Here is a 25,941-nt window from a genome sequence, read left to right on the forward strand (position 1 = left end):
GGAGCCGTGCGCGGCCCGAGCAGAGGTTCCCGGTTCCAGCGGTGCCGGCGCACAGCTGGAGCTGATCCCGCCATCCTGCCTCCCCTCCCCTCCCCGGGGCTCCCTGGTGGCTCCACCAGCCGGAGCCCGAACCCCGAGTTCGGCTCCTCAGCACGGGTGGGCAGCGGGTGCCCGTGGGAATGGGGCTGATCCCACGGGAGGACGGCCGGGGCTGGCCCTCAGCACATCTGTCACCCCCCCTGCCTGGCATCGCCTGCCCCGGTTCGGGCACTTTTCCTGGAAAACGCAGGGCAAGAGCAGCCCCTGGCACCGCAGCGCGGCTGCAGAGCCCCTCTGCGGTCACAGGAGCCAGGGAATGGCTCCCGGTACTGGATGGGAGATTGGGAATTGGGAATTGTTCCCTGGCAGGAGCCAGGGAATGGCTCCCAGTGCCAGAGGGCAGGGCTGGGTGGGAGATTGGGAATTGGGAATTGTTCCCTGGCAGGAGCCAGGGAATGGCTCCCAGTGCCAGAGGGCAGGGATGGATGGGAGATTGGGAATTGGGAATTGTTCCTGCCAGGGTGGGCAGGCCCTGGCACAGGGTGCCCACCCTGGATCCCTGGCAGTGCCCAAGGCCAGGCTGGGCACTGGGACACACTGGGACACCCTGGGACAGTGGAGGTGTCCCTGCCATGGCAGGGCTGGCACTGGGTGGCTCTGAGGTCCCTGCAGCCCAAACCATTCCCTGATTCGAGGAATTCGAGCTTTTGGTGTTTTCTGGGCGAGGGGATGGCTCCTGTGAGCCGCAGGAATGGGGACCCTCCTCTCTCCAGCCTGCGTGAACTTCCCAGGCTGTTTTTGTAGGAAATCGGACCCTTCCCGTGTCCCCGCGAGTGCAGGGCGACCCCGGAACAACCCCGGGACAATCCCGGGACAATCCCGGGACAGGGAAATCTGTTTGCCTCGGTTCTCCCACAATCAGAGGTTTTGCTCCTGCGGGGTGTGTGGAGGGGGGGAAACCCCCAGCGATGAGCCCAAGGCAGGGAACGCAAGACTGGGGTAATTCTGAGCGATGATGATGGTGATGGTGATGGTGATGATGGTGATGATGATGATGATGATGATAATAATAATAATAATAATAATAATAATAATAATAATAATAATAATAATAATAATAATAATAATAGTTCTGAGAGCAAAGCCGGTATGACGGTCGCCCGCAGCCCCCGTAATGCGAGCCGGCCGCGGGCCGGGGTGGGAATGGGAGCCGCAGGAGCCCCGGGAAGGCGGCGGTGCCGATGGAACAATCTGGAGCATCTTGAGCGCAGCTCCGGGACCCCCGGCGGGGCCCCGCTGGCGGAGGGGGGGCAGCACATGCCCCAGCGCGGTGGAAGTGGCGGATGAAAGCAAAAATGTCAGGCTTTGAAAGGAGCCGGGGCAAGGCGGCTTTCTGTGTGGCAACCCAGATTTTATTGTTTCCTGCTCCCCGCTCTCGGTCCCGCAGCTGGGGGGAAGGAGAGGGATGAAAACAAACCGCGCTCCGAGCGTGGAGCTCGGGCGGGGCGGGCAGCGGGGCCGCCCGGGGCGGGGGGCGGCCGGGACCCTGCCCGGGAACGGCCCGGGACCCTGCCCGGGGAACGGCCCGGGACCCTGCCCGGGACCCTGCCCGGGGAACGGCCCGGGGAACGGCCCAGGACCCTGCCCGGGAACGGCCCGGGACTCTGCCCGGGACCCTGCCCGGGGAACGGCCCGGGACCCTGCCCGGGGAACGGCCCGGGGAACGGCCCGGGACCCTGCCCGGGGAACGGCCCGACCGGGGCCAGAAAAGGGCTGGGCTGGCCGGCCCCGGGTCACGCTGCTGTCCCCGGGAGCTGCCACCCTCCCTGGGGACGGGGCACACCCAGCTCCTCCCGTGCCACCTCCTGCAGCAGCGCGGGCCTCTGGGAGTGGGGAACGTGGTCTTCATCCTCATCTTCATCCTCATCCTCATCTTCTGGGAGTGGGGAACAGGAATCTTTATCCTCATCCTCTTCCTCATCCTCTTCCTCATCCTCATCCTCATCCTCATCCTCATCCTCTGGGTGTGTCCCCACCCCACATGGGGGAGAGAGATCTGTGGCACCCGATGGATCTGTGGGATAGATGGGACCTCTGGGACCTCTGGGATCTCTGGGATCTCTGGGATCTCTGGGATCTGTAGGATATGTGGGATATCAGGGAGCTGTGGGAGAATGTGGGATCTGTGGAGTCTCTGGGATCTGTGGAATCTCTGGGATCTGTAGGATCTGAGCGATCTCTGCGGTCTGTGGGATGTGTGGGATATGTGTGAGCTCTGGGATCTGAGGATCTCTGGGATCTCTGGGATGTGTAGGATCTCTAAGATCTGTAGGATCTCTGGGATTTCTGGGATCTCTAGGATCTGTAGGATCTCTAGGATCTCTAGGATCTCTAGGAACTCTGGCTCTCTGGGATCTCTGGGATCTCTAGGATCTGAGGGATCTGTAGGATCTGAGGGATCTGTAGGATCTCTGGGATCTCTAGGATCACTGGGATCTTTGGGATCTGTAGGATCTGAGGGATCTCTGGGATCTCTGGCTCTCTGGGAACGGCCCCAGCACGCGCTGCCTCCCTGCCTCTGTTGCCGCGAAGCCGCCCTGCTCTCCATGTCATTAATGCTCACAAAGGTGATTAGCCTGCCCCACTAATGAGCTTTCATGTGGCCCAGGGAGGGGCCCAGGGAGGCCAGGGGGACACTGAATTTCCCTGCAGCAGCCGGGGGTGATGTAGGGCCTTGTTTTCCGCGCTCCGTGTTCCAGAGCTTCCCTCGCAGCGAGGGGGTTGGATTATTTTTAGCCCACGCTTCGATCGAGCTGGAATTACTCAGCAGCAGCAGCAGCAGCAGCAGCAGCTCCGCAAGGGCCTCTCCTCCCTCCCTGCCGAACGTAAATAATTGTGAAATTGCTGGTGCAAAACCCAAACCAAAGGCAAACACAAAGGCAAATGGCAGCGCTGCCCCAGATCCCGCAGAAACTCTGGCGGGGAAACGGCGGCCCCGAAACGGCGCCCGTGATCTGCAGGGCCAGGCTGTGGGGCGGGGGGGACCCGAAAATGGGATGGGACCCCAAAAACGGGATGGGATCCTGGAAATGGGGTCTGAGATCCCAAAAACAGGATGGGACCCCGGAGACGGGATGGGATCCTGGAAAGGGGATGGGATCCCAGAGACAGGATGGGACCCCAGAAATGGGGTCTGAGATCCCAAAAACCGGATGGGATCCCAGAAACGGGATGGGATCCAGAAATGGGGTCTGAGATCCCAGAAATGGGGCCTGGGGCTCTCAGAAATGGGGTCTGAGATCCCAAAATGGGATGGTATCCCAGAAATGGGATGGGATCCCAGAAATGGGGTCTGGGGCTCTTAGGAATGGGCTGGCAGGGCTGTAGGGACAAGGACAGAGGCAGGTCCTGCACCCCGGCCCAGCAGCATTGCAGCTTTTCCCGCAGCCTGCAGCCGTGCAGTCCCACCGGGGGAAAAGCAGCCCAGGGGAGCATCCCCTGCCTGCACCACTGCAGAGCATCCCTGCACCACTGCAGAGCATCCCTGCACCACTGCAGAGCATTCCCTGCCTGCACCACTGCAGAGCATCCCTGCACCACTGCAGAGCATTCCCTGCCTGCACCACTGCAGAGCATCCCCTGTGTGCAGGCACTGCAGTGCATCCCTGCACCACTGCAGAGCATCCCTGCACCACTGCAGAGCATCCCCTGCCTGCACCACTGCAGAGCATCCCTGCACCACTGCAGAGCATCCCCTGCCTGCACCACTGCAGAGCATCCCCTGTGTGCAGGCACTGCAGTGCATCCCTGCACCGCCGCAGTGCATCCCTGCACCACTGCAGAGCATCCCTGCACCACTGCAGAGCATCCACTGCCTGCAGCCCTGCAGAGCAGCCCTGCAGCCCCTGCAGCGCATCCCCTGTGTGCAGGCACTGCAGTGCATCCCTGCACCGCTGCAGTGCATCCCTGCACCACTGCAGAGCATCCCTGCAGCCCCTGCAGCGCATCCCCTTGTGCTCCAGAGCATCCCTGCAGCCCCTGCAGCACATCCCTGCACCACTGCAGCACACCCCGTCGTTCTCCAGTGCATCCCTGCAGCCCCTGCAGTGCATCCCCTCGTGCTCCAGCGCATCCCTGCAGCCCCTGCAGCGCATCCCCTCGTGCTCCAGAGCATCTCTGCACCACTGCAGCACACCCCCTCGTGCTCCAGCGCATCCCTGCAGCCCTGCAGCGCATCCCCTCGTGCTCCAGCGCAAGCGCAGCGCGAGCTCTGCGCCCTCCCTGCGGCGTGGGCCGCGGCCGCCTCGTGCGCAGCGCCTTCCAGCGCGCTTGGAGGTTCCTTTTGCTCCCCAGAATCAGCTGCCAAGGGTTTTCTGTTAGAAGAGAAAGACGCGCAAATTGAAATTCCTCTCTAGTTCATTACTGCCGTCCTGAATTAATTACTGCTCAGCCCTCCTGCGCGGGGCTGGGCTCGCTCCCGGCCTCAGGCACGAGCAGATTTCGGGGCTGGGGATGGGAGCTCAGGGCTGGGGCCTTTCCCAGCCCAGGCCGCTGCAGGTTCCACCAGGACTTGGGGCGTTCGGAGGAGCCGTGCCTGCTCCGTCCTGGCACTGCTCGGGGCCGGGACGTGCCAGGAGCCCTGGCGGGCCTTGGAGCAGGAGGAGCTTTAGTCCCTCCCCAGCCCGGCGGTTTTGGGGTGCTGTGAAGTCCCACGGAGGCTGGTGGGGAAGCTGACCCTGCCCGAAGCCAGGAGGAGCTGTGGGCAGAACTGAGGAGAAACCTCTGCCAGGAGGGTCTGAGGAGAAACTGAGGAGAAACCTCTGCCAGGAGGGCTCTGGGGAGGAACTGAGGAGAAACCTCTGCCAGGAGGGTCTGAGGAGAAACTGAGGAGAAACCTCTGCCAGGAGGGGTTTGGGGAGGAACTGTGGACCAGAGCTGTGGAGAAAGCTCTGCCAGGAGGGCTCTGAGGAGAAACTGAGGAGAAACCTCTGCCAGGAGGGCTCTGAGGAGAAACTGAGGAGAAACCTCTGCCAGGAGGGTCTGAGGAGGAGCTGTGGACCATAGCTGTGGAGAAAGCTCTGCCAGGAGGGTCTGAGGAGAAACTGAGGAGAAAGCTCTGCCAGGAGGATTTTGGGGAGAGCTGAGGAGAAAGCTCTGCCAGGAGGCCCTGGGGCGCAGAGCCAGCTGGGGTGGCCCCGGTGTTTCCTTCCACGGCGTTCTGCGGCGGCTCCGTCCATCGCTGTGCTCGCACGCTCTGCCCCGAGCAGGAACTGCAGGGACACAAGTTCTGGTGGTGTTTCCACCAGGAACCCCGAGTTTTCTGTAGCCCTCCAGGCGTTGGTTCTGTGCTCAGAGCCGGCGAATCCTGCGGTGCTTTGGGTGGGATCTCAAGTCTCACCTCCCTGGGCAGGGACACCCGGCAGCGCCCAGGGTGCTCCAGGCCCTGCCCTGGGCACTGCCAGGGAAGGTTTTCCCCACGGAGAGCCCGAGGGCTGAGCCGGAGGAGCCACAGAGGGAGCCAAGGGCAGTGCCAGGGCCGGGGCTGGGCTCTGTGTGCCCCCAGCCCTGGCACGGGCGGCACGTCGGGGCGGGGGAAATGCTCAGTGGCTATCCCAGCGTGATGAAAGCTCTCGGCTGGACCTGGGGACTCCTGGGGGAGCTCAGGGCCTGTCCCTCCCTCCGAAGGGTGAGATGGGCCCCAGGAAGCCCCAGCACCGCCCCGGTCCCGGGGTCCCTGGCAGGAGCCTCTGCTGGGCACAGCAGCCAGCGGGCAGCGGCACGGCCCCTGTTCAGCTGCTCCTCTCTGCTCCTTGTCCTGGTTCCTGCAGGAGCTGGGGCGTGAGGAGATGTCCAGACTGCTTCTCTGGAAGCTGCTGGCCCTGGGCTTTGCGCGTGAGCCAGGTCCCTCGTGCTCTAAGCTGCTCCTGGGAGGAAGTTCTGTATTGAGGTGGAGCAGGCTGCCCCTGATCCCTGGCAGTGCCCAGGCCAGGCTGGGCACTGGGACACCCTGGGACAGTGGCGGTGACAGTGGCAGGGGTGGCACTGGGTGGCTCCGAGGTCCCTTCCCACCCAAACCAGTCTGGGATGTTCTGTGGTGAAATCGGTGTCTGTGGATTTCTGAGCTCCTCAGGGAGCATCTGGAGTTCCAGGGACTTGTGGGGGTCTTTGGTTCGACCTTCTGCTTGAAGCAGATGAACTCGATGGTTGCACTCAACCAAAGGTCTTCTCCAGCCTGAACAATTCCCTGGTTCCAAGCAGGGCTGAGCTGGAGCTGGGTCAGCTTGGCTCTGGTTTCACGTCGCTCTGCAGAGCTCCGGGGGCTCTGGGTCCCTTCCCTCCCTGGGCCAGCTCCTCTGCTGGGGCTGGGCTTCCTCTGCCTCTGCCCAGGTCGGGGTGGAAGCTCCTGGGACAGAATTTCACCTTCTGACTCAGGTGTTTATTGTTTCTCATCTCTATGACAAATTGTGAGTTCTGCAGCGTTCCCCTACGAGGCACAAAGTGGCCAGCTAGCTTTCCCTGCGAGGTCTTTTAAGGCTAAACTGTCCAATTAAGAAATGACACCTCAATTAATTTCACTTTTAACCCAATAAGTAATCACTCAAAGTCTGCAGGGTGGGCTTTTCTGTCCAGTTACAAAATATCACCCAAACCCATGGAGAAGGAGCAGCCACTGCCCTAAAACCTCCATCTCAGTTCTCTATATATTACTATATCCTAAAACCCCAAACTCTGAGTTTTCCACCCTGTGCCATCACACACTCCTAACCAACTCCACACCCACAATCCCAGCGCTCTCAATGAATTTTGGAAGCCTCTCCAGGGCCTCAGGCCACATGCAGAGCTCTCCTGGGGCTCCGAGTCTGCCAGCACAGAAAGTCTGAAATTCCCAGCAGCCAGAGCTCCGGCACTTTTCCAGTGTCCTTGTCCCACAGATCTCTGCTCAAGGTGGTGCAGGAGGGAAGGAGGCAGAAGGGAAATACAAGGGAAATCCAGCTGTGCTCATCTGCCTGCTCCTGCCCCAGCACCTTTCCAGATGTGCATGCTCACACATCTTTTCCTTTCCTTTTTCCTTTCCTTTTTCCTTTCCTTTTTCCTTTCCTTTTTCTTTTCCTTTCCTTTTTCCTTTCCTTTTTCTTTTCCTTTCCTTTTTCCTTTCCTTTTTCCTTTCCTTTTTCCTTTCCTGCCCTGCCCCTTCCACCTGGAAAGGGCTGTCCTGCCCTGGCAGGGAACTGGGAACAATTCCCCCTGGAAAGGGCTGTCCTGCCCTGGCACAGCTGCCCAGCCAGGGTGGACTCCCCATCCTGGAGGGGTTCCAAGGCCCTGTGGCACTTGGGGACAGGGACACGGTGGCGTGGGCACTGCTGGCATGGGTGGGCTCCGTGGTCTGAGGGATCTCCAGCCTCAGTGGCTCCATGCTCCACAGGTCCAGGCTGTCTGTGGGAGGATGCCACAGGAGCTCAGTGCTGCTGAGGGTGGCATTGGCCACTCAGGAGTGGCCTTGTCACCGCTCTGGGTGTCAGGAGCGAGGGCTGGGGCCAGCAGGTGTTTCTAGGAAGGCGACGTTCGAACTCCACTGAACCCACAACTTTCAGATCCCCCTTTGAGCCCCGCGTAGCTCAGTGACCCCAGGGGCTGCATGGGGAGGGGGAGCAGCCTGTCCTGTCCCCGTCCCCGTCCCCATCCCGCTCAGGATGTGCCGAGACCTCGCGGGCTGCTGGGACAGCCGCGGTGTTTTCCAGGAGCCGTGTCACCCATGGGTGGGGGACGTTCCAGCCCCGCTGCTCCACTGCCCGTGGGATGCAAATCAGCGCAGCCAGCTGGAACATTCAGCTCTTTGGGCACTTTCTCGGAGAAGATCGGTGACTCAAAGAGGAACCTTGGTGACAAAAACATTTCCTCTTGCCCGGGTCTGATGGGAGTGGGCACTGCCAGCCGGGGGGTCACAGTGTCCCTTGCTCCAAGGATTGAGCACACCTGGAGTGGTGGGAGAGGGGGACAAGGGACAGGGCTGGATGGGACCTTGGGAATTTGGAATTGTTCCCTGGCAGGGTCAGGAGGGTGCCCAGAGCAGCTGGGGCTGCCCCTGGATCCCTGGCAGTGCCCAAGGCCAGCTCGGACATTGGGAGCAGCCTGGGACAGTGGAAGGTGTCCCTGCCATGGCAGGGGTGGCACTGGGTGGGCTCTGAGGTCACTCCCCACCCAAACCAGGCTGGCATTCCATGATCTGCACAGCCCAAGGTGGGGACACGTCAGCGGGGCTGGGCTGGGCTGTCACACACTGTAAGATCTGTCCCCTGGCAGCTGAGGCCGATGTTTTGGGGCACAGAGCGAGCCCTGAGATCTGACTCCAGGAACTGAGTCTCACCTCTCCACCTGCGACGTGCTCAGGCCTTGGCAGCGGCTGCCCAGGAGGTTTGGAGTGCCCAGAGCAAAGTGCAGGGAGGGCTGGATGTGGCACTCGGTGCCCTGGGCTGGTGGCAAGGATCAGGCACAGCCGGGACCTGCTGGTCTTGGAGCTCTCTTCCACCTCAGTGGTTCTGGGATTCCAAACCACAGAAGCTCTGTGACTTTTCCTTCCCTCACACCTGCCACCACCCAGAGTCTCCAGGGCTAACAGGAGACGTGCTGAGCTCCAGAACACAGGAGGAGACCTGGGGGACGAGCTGTGAGCCAGAAAACATTCAAACCAGAAGCATTCAAACTAGAAACATTCACACCAGGAAACAAACATTCAAACCAGAAAACAAACATTTGAACCCAGAAACATTCAATCCAGAAAACAAACATTTGAACCAGGAAACAAACATTCACACCAGGAAACATTGGAACCAGAAAACATTCAAACCAGGAAACATCCAAACCAGAAAACAAACATTGGAACCAGGAAACAAACACTGGAACCAGAAAACAAACATTGGAACCAGAAAACAAACACTGGAACCAGGAAACATTGGAACCAGGACACATTGGAACAAGGAAATAATCCTTTGAACCAGGAAACAAACATTGGAACCAGGAAACATTGGAACCAGGCAACATTGGAACCAGAAAACATTGGAACCAGGACACATTGGAACCAGGAAACAAACATTGGAACCAGGACACATTGGAACCAGGAAACATTGGAACCAGGAAACATTTGAACCAGGAAACAAACATTGGAACTAGGAAACATTGGAACCAGGAAACAAACATGTGAACCAGAAAACAAACATTTGAATCAGGAAACAAACATTGGAACCAGGAAACAAACATTTGAACCAGGAAACATTGGAACCAGGACACATTGGAACCAGGACACATTGGAACCAGGAAACATTGGAACCAGGGAACATTGGAACCAGGACACATTGGAACCAGGACACATTGGAACCAGGAAACATTGGAACCAGGACACATTGGAACCAGGACACATTGGAACCAGGACACATTGGAACCAGGAAACATTGGAACCAGGACACATTGGAACCAGGACACATTGGAACCAGGACACATTGGAACCAGGACACATCTCCCCCCTGCTCGGCTCTCTCCGGGGAAGGGCCGCTCTGGCCTGGCCCATCGCTGCTGCCGCAGTCAGGGCGGCTTCCCCCCCTTCTCCTCCTTCCAGGGCTCCTTTCCCTCCCCTGAGGGGCGGAGGAGGAGGAGGAGGAGGAGGAAGAGAGGAGGAGGCCGGTGGTTCCTCCAAACCCGGCCCATGGGACAGGTGGCAGTGCCATTGTCCCCAGGGGTGTCCCATGGGCTGCACTGGGAGCCCTCCAGGCCTGGGCACCTTTTGCCATGAATTTATGCAAATTCAGACACTCCTGCCTTGCTGTGTGTGCTCTGGGGTGGGTGCTCCAGGTCTGATCTGGTGTTTGGGGTGGGTGCTCCAGGTCTGATCTGGTGTTTGGGGTGGGTGCTCCAGGTCTGATCTGGTGTTTGGGGTGGGTGCTCCAGGTCTGATTTGGTGTTTGGGGTGGGTGCTCCAGGTCTGATTTGGTGTTTGGGGTGGGTGCTCCAGGTCTGATCTGGTGTTTGGGGTGGGTGCTCCAGGTCTGATTTGGTGTTTGGGGTGGGCGTTGCAGGTTAGATTTGGTGGTTTGGGGTTTCAGGTCAGATTTGGTGCTTGGGTGCATTTTGGGGTGGGTGTTGCAGGCCGGATTTGGTGTTTGGGTGTGTTTTGGGGTGGGTGTTGCAGGTGTGATTTGGTGTTTTGGGGTGGGTGTTGCAGGTTGGATTTGGTGTTTGGGTGTGTTTTGGGGTGGGTGTTGCAGGTTGGATTTGGCATTTGGGTGAGTTTTGGGGTTTCAGCTCAGGTTTGGTGTTTGGGTGCATTTTGGGGTGGGTGTTGCAGGTGTGATTTGGTGTTTTGGGGTGGGTGTTGCAGGTTGGATTTGGTGTTTGGGTGCATTTTCGGGTTTCAGCTCAGGTTTGGCGTTTGGGTGCATTTTGGGGTGGGTGTTGCAGATCTGATTTGGCGTTTTGGGGTGGGTGTTGCAGGTTGGATTTGGCATTTGGGTGAGTTTTGGGGTTTCAGCTCAGGTTTGGTGTTTGGGTGCGTTTTGGGGTGGGTGTTGCAGGTGTGATTTGGTGTTTTGGGGTGGGTGTTGCAGGTTGGATTTGGTGTTTTGGGTACATTTTGGGGTGAGTGTTGCAGGTGTGATTTGGTGTTTTGGGATGGGTGTTACAGGCCGGATTTGGTGTTTGGGTGCGTTTTGGGGTTTCAGGTCTGATTTGGTGTTTGGGTATGCTTTGGGGTGGGTCTTGCAGATCTGATTTGGCATTTTGGGGTGGGTGTTGCAGACCAGACTCGGTGTTGGCTGCAGGGAAGGGACGCTGCCGTGTGGCACGCGCAGCTTTGGGGACAATTCCGTGCAGAAGCGCTGCTCCCCCCTGCAGCCGTGTCCCCTGGAGCCCCTGGCACAGGGACACGTGGCACCAGTGCAGCTCCAGAAGGACAATTTTCCACACGGCCGGATCCTCCTGTTCACACCAACATCGGGACAGGGGGACAGGGGACAGGGAGACAGGGGGACAGGGGGACAGGGGGCTGGGCTGGAGCTGCGGGCACCAAAAAGCAGCCAATCCTGGGGCTGCTGTGGCACCAGCACGGGGCACTGCGGTGGCACCGTGTCTGTGGTGTGGGGTGTCACCTTGTTTGGGGTGCTGGTGGTGTCACTGTGTCTGGGTGCTGGCAGTGTCACCGTGTCTGTGGTGTGGGGTGTCACCTTGTTTGGGGTGCTGGTGGTGTCACTGTGTCTGGGTGCTGGCAGTGTCACCGTGTCTGTGGTGTGGGGTGTCACCTTGTTTGGGGTGCTGGTGGTGTCACTGTGTCTGGGTGCTGGCAGTGTCACCGTGTCTGTGGTGTGGGGTGTCACCTTGTTTGGGGTGCTGGTGGTGTCACTGTGTCTGGGTGCTGGCAGTGTCACCGTGTCTGTGGTGTGGGGTGTCACCTTGTTTGGGGTGCTGGTGGTGTCACTGTGTCTGGGTGCTGGCAGTGTCACCGTGTCTGTGGTGTGGGGTGTCACCTTGTTTGGGGTGCTGGTGGTGTCACTGTGTCTGGGTGCTGGCAGTGTCACCGTGTCTGTGGTGTGGGGTGTCACCTTGTTTGGGGTGCTGGTGGTGTCACTGTGTCTGGGTGCTGGCAGTGTCACTGTGACTGGGTGCTGGCAGTGTCACCTTGTTTGGGGTGCTGGGTTGTCACCATTGCACAGGGTGCTGGTGGTGTCATGGTGTCTGGGATGCTGATGGTGATACCATGTCGGGGGTACTGGGGTGTCACTGTGTCTGGGTGTTGGCAGCGTCACCACGCCTGTGATGCTGGCAGTGTCACTGTGTCTGGGATGTTGATGGTGTCACCTTGTCTAGGGTGCTGGGGTATCACCATGTCTGAGATTTTGGCAGTGTCACTGTGACTGGGATGCTGGCAGTGTCACCATGTCTGAGATTTAGGCAGTCACCGTGTCTGCGGTGTGGGGTGTCACCTTCCTTGGGGTGCTGGCAGTGTCTCTGCTGTGCAGGAAGCCAGGGGTGTCACCACTGTGAGAGGTGCTGGCAGTGTCACCGTGCACAGGTCCTGGCAGTGTCACCTTGCACGGGTCCCGGCAGTGTCACTGTGTACAGGTCCTGGCAGTGTCACCGTGTACAGGTCCTGGCAGTGTCACCCTGCACAGGTCCCGGCAGTGTCACTGTGCACAGGTCCTGGCAGTGTCACCCTGCACAGGTCCCGGCAGTGTCACCCTGCACAGGTCCCGGCAGTGTCACTGTGCACGGGTCCCAGCAGTGTCACCGTGCACGGGTCCCGGCAGTGTCACCGTGCACGGGTCCCAACAGTGTCACCGTGCACGGGTCCTGGCAGTGTCACTGTGCACGGGTCCCGACAGTGTCACCGTGCACGGGTCCCGGCAGTGTCACCCTGCACGGGTCCCGGCAGTGTCACCGTGTACAGGTCCTGGCAGTGTCACCCTGCACGGGTCCCGGCAGTGTCACCCTGCACGGGTCCTGGCAGTGTCACCGTGCACGGGTCCTGGCAGTGTCACCGTGCACGGGTCCTGACAGTGTCACCGTGCACAGATCCTGGCAGTGTCACCGTGCACGGGTCCTGGCAGTGTCACTGTGCACGGGTCCTGGCAGTGTCACCGTGCACGGGTCCTGGCAGTGTCACCGTGCACAGGTCCTGGCAGTGTCACCGTGCACGGGTCCTGACAGTGTCACCGTGCACAGATCCTGGCAGTGTCACCGTGCACGGGTCCTGGCAGTGTCACTGTGCACGGGTCCTGGCAGTGTCACCGTGCACGGGTCCTGGCAGTGTCACCGTGCACAGATCCTGGCAGTGTCACCGTGCATGGGTCCTGGCTGTGTCACCGTGCACGGGTCCCGACAGTGTCACCGTGCACGGGTCCTGGCAGTGTCACCGTGCATGGGTCCTGGCAGTGTCACCCTGCACAGGTCCCGGCAGTGTCACCCTGCACGGGTCCTGGCAGTGTCACTGTGCACAGGTCCTGACAGTGTCACCGTGCACAGATCCTGGCCATGTCACTGTGCACAGGTCCTGGCAGTGTCACAGTGTACAGGTCCTGGCAGTGTCACTGTGCACAGGTCCTGGCAGTGTCACCGTGCACAGGTCCTGGCAGTGTCACCCTGCACGGGTCCCGGCAGTGTCACCCTGCACGGGTCCTGGCAGTGTCACTGTGCACGGGTCCCGGCAGTGTCACTGTGCACGGGTCCTGGCAGTGTCACCGTGCACGGGTCCCGGCAGTGTCACCGTGCACAGATCCTGGCAGTGTCACTGTGCACAGGTCCTGGCAGTGTCACCGCAGTGTCCCCGCTCCCGGGCCGTGCTGCCCCGGTAACAGCCGCACGTCACCGGGACCAAACCGGGGCTCACAAAAAGCTCAGAGCAGAGGCAGAGACCCCGGGAGTGGCACCGGGGCAGCTCCCGGCCCCCTGTCCCCGTTACCGGGAGGAATCGTCACTGGTGCCTCTGAATGGCGCTGAAATGTGGCAGCAGGGACAGGGACAGCGGGGCCGGGAGCAGCGGGACAGGCTGGGACACCTGGAGAGGAGAAGGAACCAGGCAGAGCTGGGGGGGCTCACCTGGAGAGGAGAAGGAACCAGGCAGAGCTGGGGGGGCTCACCTGGAGAGGAGAAGGATCCAGGGAGAGCTCAGAGCCCCTGGCAGGGCCTGGAGGGGCTCCAGGAGAGCTGCAGAGGGACTGGGGACAAGGATGGAGGGACAGGAGCCAGGGAATGGCTCCCAGTGCCAGAGGGCAGGGCTGGGTGGGACCTCAGGAGGGGTGTTCGGGTTTTGGGGTTTTGGGGTTTGGGGTTTGGGGTTTGGGGTTTGGGGTTTGGGGTGTTGGGTTTTGGGGTTTTGGGGTTTGAGGTTTTGAGATTTTGGGATTTGGGATTTGGTGTTTGGGGCTCTGCAGAGCCCTGGGCTGTCCCTCCCTCCACACTGAGGGGCCACCGCCGGCGCTGGGGACAGCGCTGTCACCTCGGCTGCTCCTCAGGCTCTGGGGTGGCACGGCAGGAATGGCTGGGCTGGGAGAATGCGAAATGAGATGTAAAAATTCACTCTTTCAGCAATGAGTCCAATCATATGGATATATCTAAAATATACAAGTGTGAGAACTAAAAAATATCTTAAAATACATAAAATATCCACATATGTAATACAATAAATACCTACATATGTAATATACAAATATATCAATATATATGTAATAGATAAATTTATATATCTAAAAATACATATATAAATAAAAAACATATACATTTACATATAAATATGCATAATATATAAAATATAGACATTTACTTTATATAACATATATAAATATGTTATATAAAATATATCATATATCATATATGCCATATTACTTGCAACATATATAATTACATAATAAAATATATTTAATATATTCTAATATATATAATTATACACATATCATATATACATAATTATTATATGTATTATATTTTTAAATATATATATTATATTTTTTATATTAATTTAAATATCAGTATATCATATAAACATCTATATTTATATAAAATGTATATATAATTTTTAATATATCAATATATATATATAAGTTTATATGTTTGTTTATAAATTTTATATATTTTTAATATAAATTTTATATATTTATATATTATATATAATTTATCAAATATTAAATATATAGTTTATAAATACTAAATGTATTATAGCTGTAATATATAAATATATGCATCTCAAATTTATATAAATATAATTATATTTAGATATAGTATATATATATGTATATTACATGTGTAATATAGAAATATACATTATATAAATATATAAGTAATATGTAAATCTATAAAACTTTATAAATAAATATGTAAATGTCTACATATATAATATGTGAATATCTAAATGCTTGCATAAAACATGCAAAGCATGTGATTTTATTAAAAACATCTCAAAACAGATAAAAATAGATAAAAACACGTAAGATACATCAAAATTTAAAAATAAGTTAATGAAGTTCTGCGCCCGCCGTGCCGGCACCTCCCACAGCAGCCCCCACTCGTGCATCACATCCCATAACAACACATCCCATCCCATAATAATCCATCCCATCCATCCCATAATAACCCATCCCATCCATCCCATCCCATAATAACCCATCCCATCCCAGCCCATTCCATCATAATCCATCCCATCCCATCCCATCCCATCCCATCCCATCCCATCCCATCCCATCCCATCCCATCCCATCCCATCCCATCCCATCCCATTATCCCATCCCCATCCCATCCCATCCCATCCCATCCCATCCCATCCCATCCCATCCCTGTGTCTATCTGTCTGTGTGTCTGTCTGAGCAGGGCTCTTGCTAGCCAAACCCCATCCCACAGGCCATTCCCTAGCCAGGGTCTCTGTTATAGCCAAACCCCATCCCACAGGCCATTCCCGAGCCAGGGTCTCTGTTATAGCCAAACCCCATCCCACAGGCCATTCCCGAGCCAGGGTCTCTCTGTTATAGCCAAACCCCATCCCACAGGCCATTCCCTAGCCAGGGTCTCTGTTATAGCCAAACCCCATCCCACAGGCCATTCCCGAGCCAGGGTCTCTGTTATAGCCATGCCCTGAAGCCCACAGGCCATTCCCTAGCCACGGGCTCTCTGTTATGGCCATGCCCTGAAGCCCACAGGCCATTCCCTAGCCAGGGTCTCTGTTATAGCCATGCCCTGAAGCCCACAGGCCATTCCCTAGCCAGGGTCTCTCTGTTATAGCCATGCCCTGAAGCCCACAGACCATTCCCGAGCCAGGGTCTCTGTTATAGCCATGCCCTGAAGCCCACAGACCATTCCCGAGCCAGGGTCTCTGTTATAGCCATGCCCTGAAGCCCACAGGCCATTCCCTAGCCAGGGGCTCTCTGTTATAGCCAAACCCCATCCCACAGGCCATTCCCTAGCCAGGGTCTCTCTGTTATAGCCATGCCCTGAAGCCCACAGGCCATTCCCGAGCCAGGGTCTCTGTTATAGCCATGCCCTGAAGCCCACAGGCCATTCCCGAGCCACGGCTCTCCTCTCCCCGCAGGCGCAGGCCGCGGGCTCGGCGCAGCCCTCGCCCACGCACGGCCGCCCCGCCGTGCCCGCGCGCTCGGCCTCGGCCGGCTCCACGCCCACGCACGGTGCCCCCGACGCGCCCGCCGGACCCGGGGCCGACGCGCTCGAGCCCTTCGGACAAGGTGACCCGGCGAGGGCGGGCGGGCAGAGAGGGCGTGGGGTGGGAATTGTGCCCTGGGAAGGTGGGCAGCCCTGGCACAGGGTGCCCACCCTGGATCCCTGGCAGTGCCCAAGGCCAGGCTGGGCACTGGGACACCCTGGGACAGTGGAGGTGTCCCTGTCGTGTCAGGGGTGGCACTGGGTGGCTCTGGGGTCCCTTCCCACCCAAACCAGTTGGGATCCTGTGGCCCCAACCCCACTGGCTGGGCTGGTTCCGGGCTGGGCTTGTGATTCCCACAGAGAAATCCTGTGGGTGCAGATCCAGGGGTGAAAGGGGAAAACGGAGCTTGGGGAGATCCTGGAGCCACCTCCAGGGCCAAAGGGGCTCCAGGAGAGCTGCAGAGGGACTGGGGACAAGGATGGAGGGACAGGAGCCAGGGAATGGCTCCCAGTGCCAGAGGGCAGGGCTGGCTGGGAGATTGGGAATTGGGAATTGTTCCCTGGCAGGGTGGGCAGGCCCTGGCACAGGGTGCCCACCCTGGGTCCCTGGCAGTGCCCAAGGCCAGGCTGGGCACTGGGACACCCTGGGACAGTGGAGGTGACCTGGGAGGTTCTGGAATCAGGGGATCTTTAAGGTCCTTCCCACCCAAACCATTCCCTGGTCCCAGGTACAACACACACAGAACTCACCATGCCAAGGCAGACATCACAAACCCCTTTCCTGTGCCCTGGACCAAAGCTGGGGGCACATTTTGAATCTTTTGAGCTGAATGAAGTTAATTTCTGTGAGGATGATGTTCTCGGAAGGAATTTACACCACCAACGGCTCCTTGCTGCCTCTCCCTAAGGCCTGCCCTTCCTCAGGGCCTGCTGAGATCCCTCTCTGTGAAACCTTGTGGTTTTCCCAGGTTTTAACACCTGGCAGCATCCCAGACCTGTGTTGCAAGGAGCCAGGGGTCGGTGGGGACCAAAGCAAACCCACAGGCACCCCTCAGCACACTGATTCTTCTTCACCAGAAACATCTCAAAGATCCTTCTGACTTTTGCATATCCACCAGACACTGAAAAATGAGATGGTTCCACCTCTCGCTGGGGAGAGGACACAGGGACACCAAGGGCTCCATTTTCCTCCCTCCACGAGCTGCCCCATTCGTGGGGGGAGTTCTGGAGCAGGAAATCTTTGAAGAACTGAATTCCAGAGATCTGGTTTTACCATCTTGAGATTAGAGAAGTTTCCTCCTTAGGTGATTTCCTGATCTCTCACTCAGTAGGGGATTACCACGACTGGCACTGGGACGGTGGCAGGTTTAGAATAAAACACCCTGATGGTTTCTGGGTGGAATGCTCACATACAGAGGCCACCGTGTAATTAGAAAATCCGTTCTGCTGTTGGCCACCTTGGAAGAGAAGAAAGGAGCCCCTGGGGAATCCTGGGGTCCAGCACTGCCCACAGCAAGGGGCAGTTCCCCCCGAGACAGCCACGGCGGGGCTGCTTCTCTTGCGGGAGGCAAACCTGCTGAGCAGACCCTGCAGCCGTTCCTGGAAGGATCCTTCCGGAAGGGCAGTCTGCACAATTAGTGCTATTTAGTGTATTTGATATTAATCACACAAGTCAGGCAAAGCCGGGGCCAGTGGCGAGCGCAGGAAACAGAATGAAAGGTCGATTTTTTCACTTAATGAAATAACCGGGTGTCCCAGCCAGGAGATGTCTGGGTGGGCCTGGTGACATGATCCAGCTGCTCCACAGTGGGGACACTACCCCAGGCTGCTCCAGCCCGGCCTTGAGCCCTCCCAGGGACGGGCACATCCCTGATCCGAGGGCTGGTGGCCTTCGGGAGCATCGTCCTCCACGCAGCCCTGTGCCACTCGTGTGCCCGGGCTCCTGGTGGCCACTGGTGCTGCTGTCCAGCAGGGCTGGAGTGGCCAGGGAGTGGCCAGGCAGCTCGGGGTCACCGGGGCCAGCACAGAGCCCTGAGGAAGAGGATTCCTTCCTCCAGCCATGCGGGAGGGGAATTCCAACAGCCTGGGGTCCCACCTGGAGCTCAGCAGCACCGAGGGTGGCTGTGCCCACGGGGGGAGCGGGCAGGGGGTGTCACTGCCACTGTCACTGCCACTGCCACTGCCACTGCCACTGCCACTGCCACTGCCACTGCCACTGCCACTGCCACTGCCCCTGCCACTGCCACAGGGGGAGCAGGGCACGGGGCAGAGCTCCAGGGTGAGTCCCCATCCCCATGGCCCTGCCTGGGGAGCCAGCCCAGGTGGGGACACTGAGGCTGGGGGGACAGGGGCCGCAGGGCAGTGGCACTGCAGCCCCTCCTGACCCGAGCCTGCCCCTGCCAGGTACGAGGAGGAACCTCCGCAACGACCTGCTGGTGGCAGCTGACTCCATCACCAACACCATGTCCTCGCTGGTGAAGGAGCTGCACTCAGGTGAGGGCTGAGCCAGGCGTGCCAGGAGCAGAGCTGGAAGCCACGGGCTGAAGCTTTGTCCTTAGATCTGTCTTCTGTTAAAACTGCTATTCTATTAACCGTTATTTCTCCTAAAACTAGGTTTGTTTTCTGTTGTTGTCTGCAATGTGAGGCCGTGTGTGCACGTTCTCAATGAAAAATCACTTTCATAGCCACCATCGCTGGCCTGGGCAGTGCTGGGTGATGATCTTAATGACACAGCCACAAGCCCGAGCAGGTTTTTGGAGTGAGCATCCCCAAATTCCTGCTTAGCCCTGCAGCGCCTGGGCAGCAGGTGAGCCCTCTGCCGTGACTCCCCATCAGATGATGCAATCATGTCTCAATAACTGTGCAGGAGCCCAATTCCATCCCTTGTCGTTAAACAACGGTGTGGAAAACAGATAATTACTCCTCTGTGCCTCTTCCCCGTGCCAGGGGAGCTGAACGCCCCTCTGGGGCCGGGGCAGGTCCCAGGGAAGTGTCCCCTGGCCCTGCAGCCTCGGCAGCAGCAGGGCTGGGAGCACGGCTGCTCCAGCAGCCCACTTCCAGCAGAGATTTCTCCATGGACACGCTGCCAGGCTCTGAGAGGGGCTCTCAGTCCCCATCCCTGGAGGAGTCTAAGGAAGGAGGAGCTCAGTGCCCGGGGCTGGTGACAAATGGGAGCAGTCCCAGGCTGGACTCTGGCTGCCCTTTGCGAGGTGGAGGGTCCTGTGGTTCGGTTTCTGGGCTGTCTCTGCTGCTGAGGAAGGGAAGTGTCCTGTGTCTGCTCCTGCTCCCTGCTGGGCCCAAATTCCCACAAATGTCTCTCCCTCGAGGCTCTGTCACCCTGGCGCCTCCTGGGATGGATGGGGCTGTTTCTGTGGCCAGCACTAAATGCCCTGCCAGCCCCGTGTGCCGGCAGCAGCGGCAGCTGGGAGTTAATAAAGTTGTCTGTGGGTGACCCAGCACCAGCAGGGCCCTGGCAGGGCCACCAGCTCCCCCATAAATCACCTCAGCTCTGCCCCAAGGCTCAAACGTGGAGAACAAACCTCTGCCCAGAGGTTTTGCTTTCCAGGGCACAGCAAGTGTTGTCGAAGCACAGACTTGTGCAATAACCCGAGTCAGACCCACAGGGCCCGTGGAGCGCAGCTCCTGGCCCTGCCCAGGCCACCCCAACAATGCCAGCCTGTGCCTGAGGGCGTTGTCCAAAGCTTTCCTGGTCTCCATCCCAACCCCCGACACAGCTCCAGCGTCCCCGGGGTCCATCCCCGGCCTCCAGCCGTGCCAGGGGCTTCCAAAGCCGTGGGGTCCCCAGGGAGCGGGAGGGACACGGAACCGAGCTGCAGAGACCAGGGCAGGCTCCCCAGAAGTGTCTGCAGCCGTGTGCTTGTGGAGATGAGGAGGAGCATGAGTGATCCTCAGCTGATGGCAGCCAGAGCATCTCACACCTCGTGTCCCAGGGGGAGCGGCGGGAGCAGGCGGCTCCTGCAGCGTGGGAGGGGGGAAGCAGCGGGGCTGCAGCTCCCGGCCTGTCCTGCCACGTCCTGCCATGTCCTGTCCTGCCATGTCCTGTCCTGCTATGTCCTGTCCTGCCATGTCCTGTCCTGCCCTGTCCTGTCCTGCCATGTCCTGTCCTGCCCTGTCCCTGCTCTGCCATGTCCTGTCCTGCCATGTCCCTGCTCTGCCCTGTCCTGTCCTGCCCTGTCCTGTCCTGCCATGTCCTGTCCTGTCCTGTCCCTGCTCTGCCATGTCCTGTCCTGCCATGTCCCTGCTCTGCCCTGTCCTGTCCTGCCCTGTCCTGTCCTTGCCCTGCCCTGTCCTGTCCTGCCCTGTCCCTTCCCTGTCCCTGCCCCTGTTCCTTCCCTGTCCCATCCCTGTCCCCTTCCCTGTCCCTGTCCCATCCCTGTCCCCTTCCCTGTCCCTGTCCTGTCCCTGTCCTGCCCAGGGCAGGGGCTCCCCAGAGGGGACACAGGCAGCAGCACCACCCCGTCCTCCCGGGGCTCCCCAGGGTGCCCTGATGGCCCAAGCCACCTCCTGCTGCCATGGTGTTGGGGAGGGTTGGCTGGAGAGCAGGAAGGGATCTTTCCCAGTGCTGGCACTGCCCAGATCCCAGGAAATGGCACAGCCCCCAGGCTGGCACTGCCCAGATCCCAGGGAACGGGCACAGACCCCAGGCTGGCACTGCCCAGATCCCAGGGAATGGCACAGACCCCAGGCTGGCACTGCCCAGATCCCAGGGAACGAGCACAGACCCCAGGCTGGCACTGCCCAGATCCCAGGGAATGGCACAGACCCCAGGCTGGCACTGCCCAGATCCCAGGAAATGGCACAGCCCCCAGGCTGGCACTGCCCAGATCCCAGGGAACGGGCACAGACCCCAGGCTGGCACTGCCCAGATCCCAGGGAATGGCACAGACCCCAGGCTGGCACTGCCCAGATCCCAGGGAACGAGCACAGACCCCAGGCTGGCACTGCCCAGATCCCAGGGAATGGGAACAGACCCCAGGCTGGCACTGCCCAGATCCCAGGGAACGAGCACAGACCCCAGGCTGGCACTGCCCAGATCCCAGGGAATGGCACAGACCCCAGGCTGGCACTGCCCAGATCCCAGGGAATGGCACAGACCCCAGGCTGGCACTGCCCAGATCCCAGGGAATGGCACAGCCCCCAGGCTGGCACTGCCCAGATCCCAGGGAATGGCGCAGACCCCAGGCTGGCACTGCCCAGGTCCCAGGGAATGGCACAGACCCCAGGCTGGCACTGCCCAGATCCCAGGAAATGGCACAGACCCCAGGCTGGCAGAGCCCCAGGAGGGTTTGGCCAGCGCTGCCAGGGGTGCCCGGGTGGGATTTGGGGGTGTGGGCAGGGGCAGCAGTTGGACTCCATGGTCCCCGTGGGTCCCTGCCAAGCCAGGACATTCCAGGGGTCTGTGCTGGAGTCGTGGAGTCGCAGAGTTACAGAACCACAAAGTCACTGAGGCTGGAGAAGATCTCCGAGCCTGGTGAGTCCTGCTGTTCTCCAGCACTGCCAAGGCCACCAGTGCCCCACGGGTGCCACGTCCACGCTGAAGTGCCACCCTCAGGGTCCCAGTGCTGCTGGGGAAACCCTGATCCCGTTTTTATTCCATTTTCACTCCAGCTGAGCTCAGACGGAGGTGTTCAGGAGGTGTTTCAGGAGGTGTTCAGGAGGTGTTTCAGGAGGTGTTCAGGAGGTGTTTCAGGAGGTGCTCAGGAGGTGTTTCAGGAGGTGTTCAGGAGGTGTTCAGGAGGTGTTTCAGGAGGTGTTCAGGAGGTGCTCAGGAGGTGTTTCAGGAGGTGCTCAGGAGGTGCTCAGGAGGTGTTTCAGGAGGTGCTCAGGAGGTGTTTCAGGAGGTGTTCAGGAGGTGCTCAGGAGGTGTTTCAGGAGGTGCTCAGGAGGTGTTTCAGGAGGTGCTCAGGAGGTGTTCAGGAGGTGTTTCAGGAGGTGTTCAGGAGGTGTTTCAGGAGGTGTTCAGGAGGTGCTCAGGAGGTGTTTCAGGAGGTGCTCAGGAGGTGTTTCAGGAGGTGTTCAGGAGGTGCTCAGGAGGTGTTTCAGGAGGTGCTCAGGAGGTGTTCAGGAGGTGTTTCAGGAGGTGTTCAGGAGGTGTTTCAGGAGGTGTTCAGGAGGTGCTCAGGAGGTGTTTCAGGAGGTGCTCAGGAGGTGTTTCAGGAGGTGCTCAGGAGGTGCTCAGGAGGTGCTCAGGAGGTGCTCAGGAGGTGCTCAGGAGGTGTTCAGGAGGTGTTTCAGGAGGTGTTCAGGAGGTGCTCAGGAGGTGTTTCAGGAGGTGTTTCAGGAGGTGTTTCAGGAGGTGTTCAGGAGGTGCTCAGGAGGTGTTCAGGAGGTGTTCAGGAGGTGCTCAGGAGGTGCTCAGGAGGTGCTCAGGAGGTGTTTCAGGAGGTGTTTCAGGAGGTGTTTCAGGAGGTGCTCAGGAGGTGTTCAGGAGGTGTTTCAGGAGGTGTTTCAGGAGGTGCTCAGGAGGTGTTCAGGAGGTGTTTCAGGAGGTGCTCAGGAGGTGTTTCAGGAGGTGTTTCAGGAGGTGTTTCAGGAGGTGCTCAGGAGGTGTTTCAGGAGGTGTTTCAGGAGGTGTTTCAGGAGGTGTTCAGGAGGTGTTTCAGGAGGTGTTCAGGAGGTGCTCAGGAGGTGTTCAGGAGGTGTTTCAGGAGGTGTTCAGGAGGTGCTCAGGAGGTGTTTCAGGAGGTGTTTCAGGAGGTGCTCAGGAGGTGCTCAGGAGGTGTTTCAGGAGGTGTTCAGGAGGTGCTCAGGAGGTGTTCAGGAGGTGTTTCAGGAGGTGCTCAGGAGGTGTTTCAGGAGGTGTTTCAGGAGGTGTTTCAGGAGGTGTTTCAGGAGGTGTTTCAGGAGGTGTTCAGGAGGTGTTTCAGGAGGTGTTCAGGAGGTGCTCAGGAGGTGTTTCAGGAGGTGCTCAGGAGGTGCTCAGGAGGTGCTGAGGAGGTGCTCAGGAGGTTTTTCAGGAGGTGCTGCTCTGCGGGGAGCCGGGGCAGCCCTGGCTGCTCCTGCCCCAACGCTGAGCTCCAGGTCACAGTTCTGGAAATTCCAGAGGTTCTGCTTTTGTCCCTGATCTCCTCAGCTCTCCCTTCCAGGACCCAGTGCAGCTGAGTGACCCCCACGTGTCACTGTCCTGCTCTCAAAGCCACCAAGGACGTGTCTGCGAGGTCCCCCCGGTCACATCCACTGCAGACACCTCTGGTTCTCCTGCTGTTCTCCAGCTGCTTTGGCCAACCTAAAACCAATGTTTGGGTGACTTTAGCTAAAGCTCCAGGTTTAGACCATATGTTTGTCCCACACGACCCCCAAGAAATCATTTCCCACCTGTTTGGTCACTGTGCCAGTGGATGTTTGGCCAATCCCAAGAGATATTCCAAAAGCTGTAGCAGGCACATTTATGGGATCATCCCAAATAACCTTTAGATTATGGGAACATAATGCGTGGGAACAGTGGGTTCCTCCTCTTCCCAAGGCATCCTCCCAAGGCATCTTCCAAACCTCAAGAACTACAGATCCCTGGCTCCATGTACATGACCTATTGTGTCGAATTTAATTATGCAGGGGAAAATCAATCTTTGGCTGAAGACGCTGCTCCCCCTCTCTGTAAATGCAACCGTCAGACCTCGTGGTGCAAGCACACTTGTTTAGTTCGGTCTGCATGTGGCAGTCCCCTCCCCATGCCACCCAGAACGTTTTCCATTTGAGGAGATGGGATGGGGTCTGCTCTGCAGTCCCAGCGCACGTCCCAGCCGTGCCTGTGGCGGGGCTTTCCCCTCGTGCAGCAGCGACACCGACCTCAGGAGAACCGTCAGCTCTTTGCACGGGTCTGGGGGAAGTGGTGGGATGAGGTAAGAGCCACCGCCTGCAGGAGAATGTGACCTTCTGCTCCCACTCTGCTGCCTAAATACCCTGCCAGGAACTCACCTGGGCCAAACAGAGCGAGCCCACAGCTCTCACCGGGAAACAGCCGAAATTCGGGAAGGATTTCTTCATGGGAGGGGCTCTCAGGCATTGGAAGGGCTGCCCAGGGAGGTGATGGAACTCCCCACCCCTGGAGGGGCTTAAAAGCCCTGTGGATGTGGCACTTGGGGACATCGGGCACCGGTGGCCCTGGCAGTGCTGGGGGCACAACTGGACTCGATGGTCTGAGGGATTTTCCAACCCAAACAATTCCACGATTGCCTCTCTCCTCTCACCCACCTGTCTCATGTCTGCTTTTTCTCTCCTTGTTTCTTCCTGAAGCAGAGGAAGAAGATGAAGAAGAAACAGAGAAGCTGCAGAACGGGAAGGACCGAGGTGAGGGGACAAACCCGTCCCAGAGCTCTGCAGCATTTTCTGATCGCTCCTCTGTGGCTTCACTGGCTCCCTGTGCAGCCCCACGAGGGCCTCTGGGTGCAGGTGGATGTCCCTGGGTGCAGGTGGATGTCCCCAGGTGCAGGTGGCTGTCCCCAGGTGCAGGTGGATGTCCCCAGGTGCAGATGGATGTCCCCGGGTGCAGGTGGATGTCCCCAGGTGCAGGTGGCTCTTGAGGAGCAGCCCCTTCCCGGGTGCTGTGTCTGCCCTGGCACATGCCACCTCCCAGCCCCAGTCCCTGTCCCCAGCAGGTGCCACGGGCCGGTGTCACAGCCCTGCCCTGTGCTCGGCTTTTCTCACAGCAAAGGCCACCCACGGAAATGGGAGCGAGGAGGAGGAGGAGGAGGAGGAGGAGGAGGAGGAGGAGGAGGAGGAGGAGGAGGAGGAGCTGCTGCTCCAGGGGCTGTGAGAAATCCAGCTCAGAGGAGTGACAGAGCCCAGAGTGGGGCACTCAGCAGGACAGCCCCTGAGCGGTGCCACCATCACCTGCCCAGCCCTGCCCATGGTGACCTTGGCTGTGAGTGTCCCTGTGCCAGTGGGGATCCCTTGGTGACCTCAGCTGGACAAATGTCCCTGTGCTGATGGGAATCCATCCCTTGGTGACCTTGGCTGGACAAGTGTCCCTGTGCTAATGGGGATCCCTTGGTGACCTTGGCTGGACAAATGTCCCTGTGCTGATGGGAATCCACCCAAAGTGACTTTGGCTGGACAAATGTCCCTGTGCCAATGGGGATCCATCCCTTGGTGACCTTGGCTGGACCAATGTCCCTGTGCCGATGGAGATCCCACAGCAGCAGTGCCATCCGTGTCACGGGAGGTCCATCCCTGGTGTCCCTGTGTCCCTGGTGTCCCAGTGTCCCTGGTGTCCCAGTGTCCCTGGTGTCCCAGTGTCCCTGGTGTCCCAGGCTTTCCCTCCGTGCTGAGGAGCCCGGGGCACATTCCAGGAGTTATCCCCGGGCTCAGAGATCCTCGTGGCCTCGGGATTTCCAGGCAGCGGAGCAGGGCAGCGTGAGGGAGGCAGTGCCAGGATCTGCTCCTCACCTCGTGTTCCAGGAGCCTCCCAGGGGCAGGACCTCACTCTTGGCTTCTGCTCTCCACGTTTCAAACCCAAACAGAGGAGCAGCCTTGGCCGGGTGTGAATCAGCGCCGGCGCTTGTCTGGCTCCAGCCAAACCCAGTTCCAGCACCAGCAGAGCAGGGCTTTGAGCCTGGTTTTGTTCACACATTTCCTGCTGGCTCAGCTGCTGCGGTGCTGTCCCAGAAGGTGTTTCCCGAGCTTTCCCCTCCGCTGGGATGCAGAGCACCCAGGGGTTTGGAAGTGCTCCGCTCTTTGCCCACCAGCTCCCGAGCTTGGCGGAAGGAGCGCGGGAAGTTCCATTTTGGCTGAAATGGAGCTTCCAGAGCAGAACCGGCC

The 25,941-nt window shown here is 58.5% G+C and overlaps 1 protein-coding gene across 1 annotated transcript in view; it reads left to right on the forward strand.

The window, feature by feature from the left end:
• The window catches only part of DTNB (dystrobrevin beta), a 129,683-nt gene that overhangs the window by 99,048 nt on the left and 4,694 nt on the right, over positions 1–25,941 (forward strand). The window contains exons 18-20 of the mRNA XM_077782498.1: positions 16,097–16,247; positions 18,568–18,657; positions 24,418–24,471. Coding sequence (XP_077638624.1) covers positions 16,097–16,247; positions 18,568–18,657; positions 24,418–24,471 — 295 coding nt within the window. The remainder of the gene's footprint in view (positions 1–16,096; positions 16,248–18,567; positions 18,658–24,417; positions 24,472–25,941) is intronic.

This window comes from Lonchura striata, chromosome 3 (assembly GCF_046129695.1).
Source record: "Lonchura striata isolate bLonStr1 chromosome 3, bLonStr1.mat, whole genome shotgun sequence".
Lineage (NCBI taxonomy): Eukaryota > Metazoa > Chordata > Aves > Passeriformes > Estrildidae > Lonchura > Lonchura striata.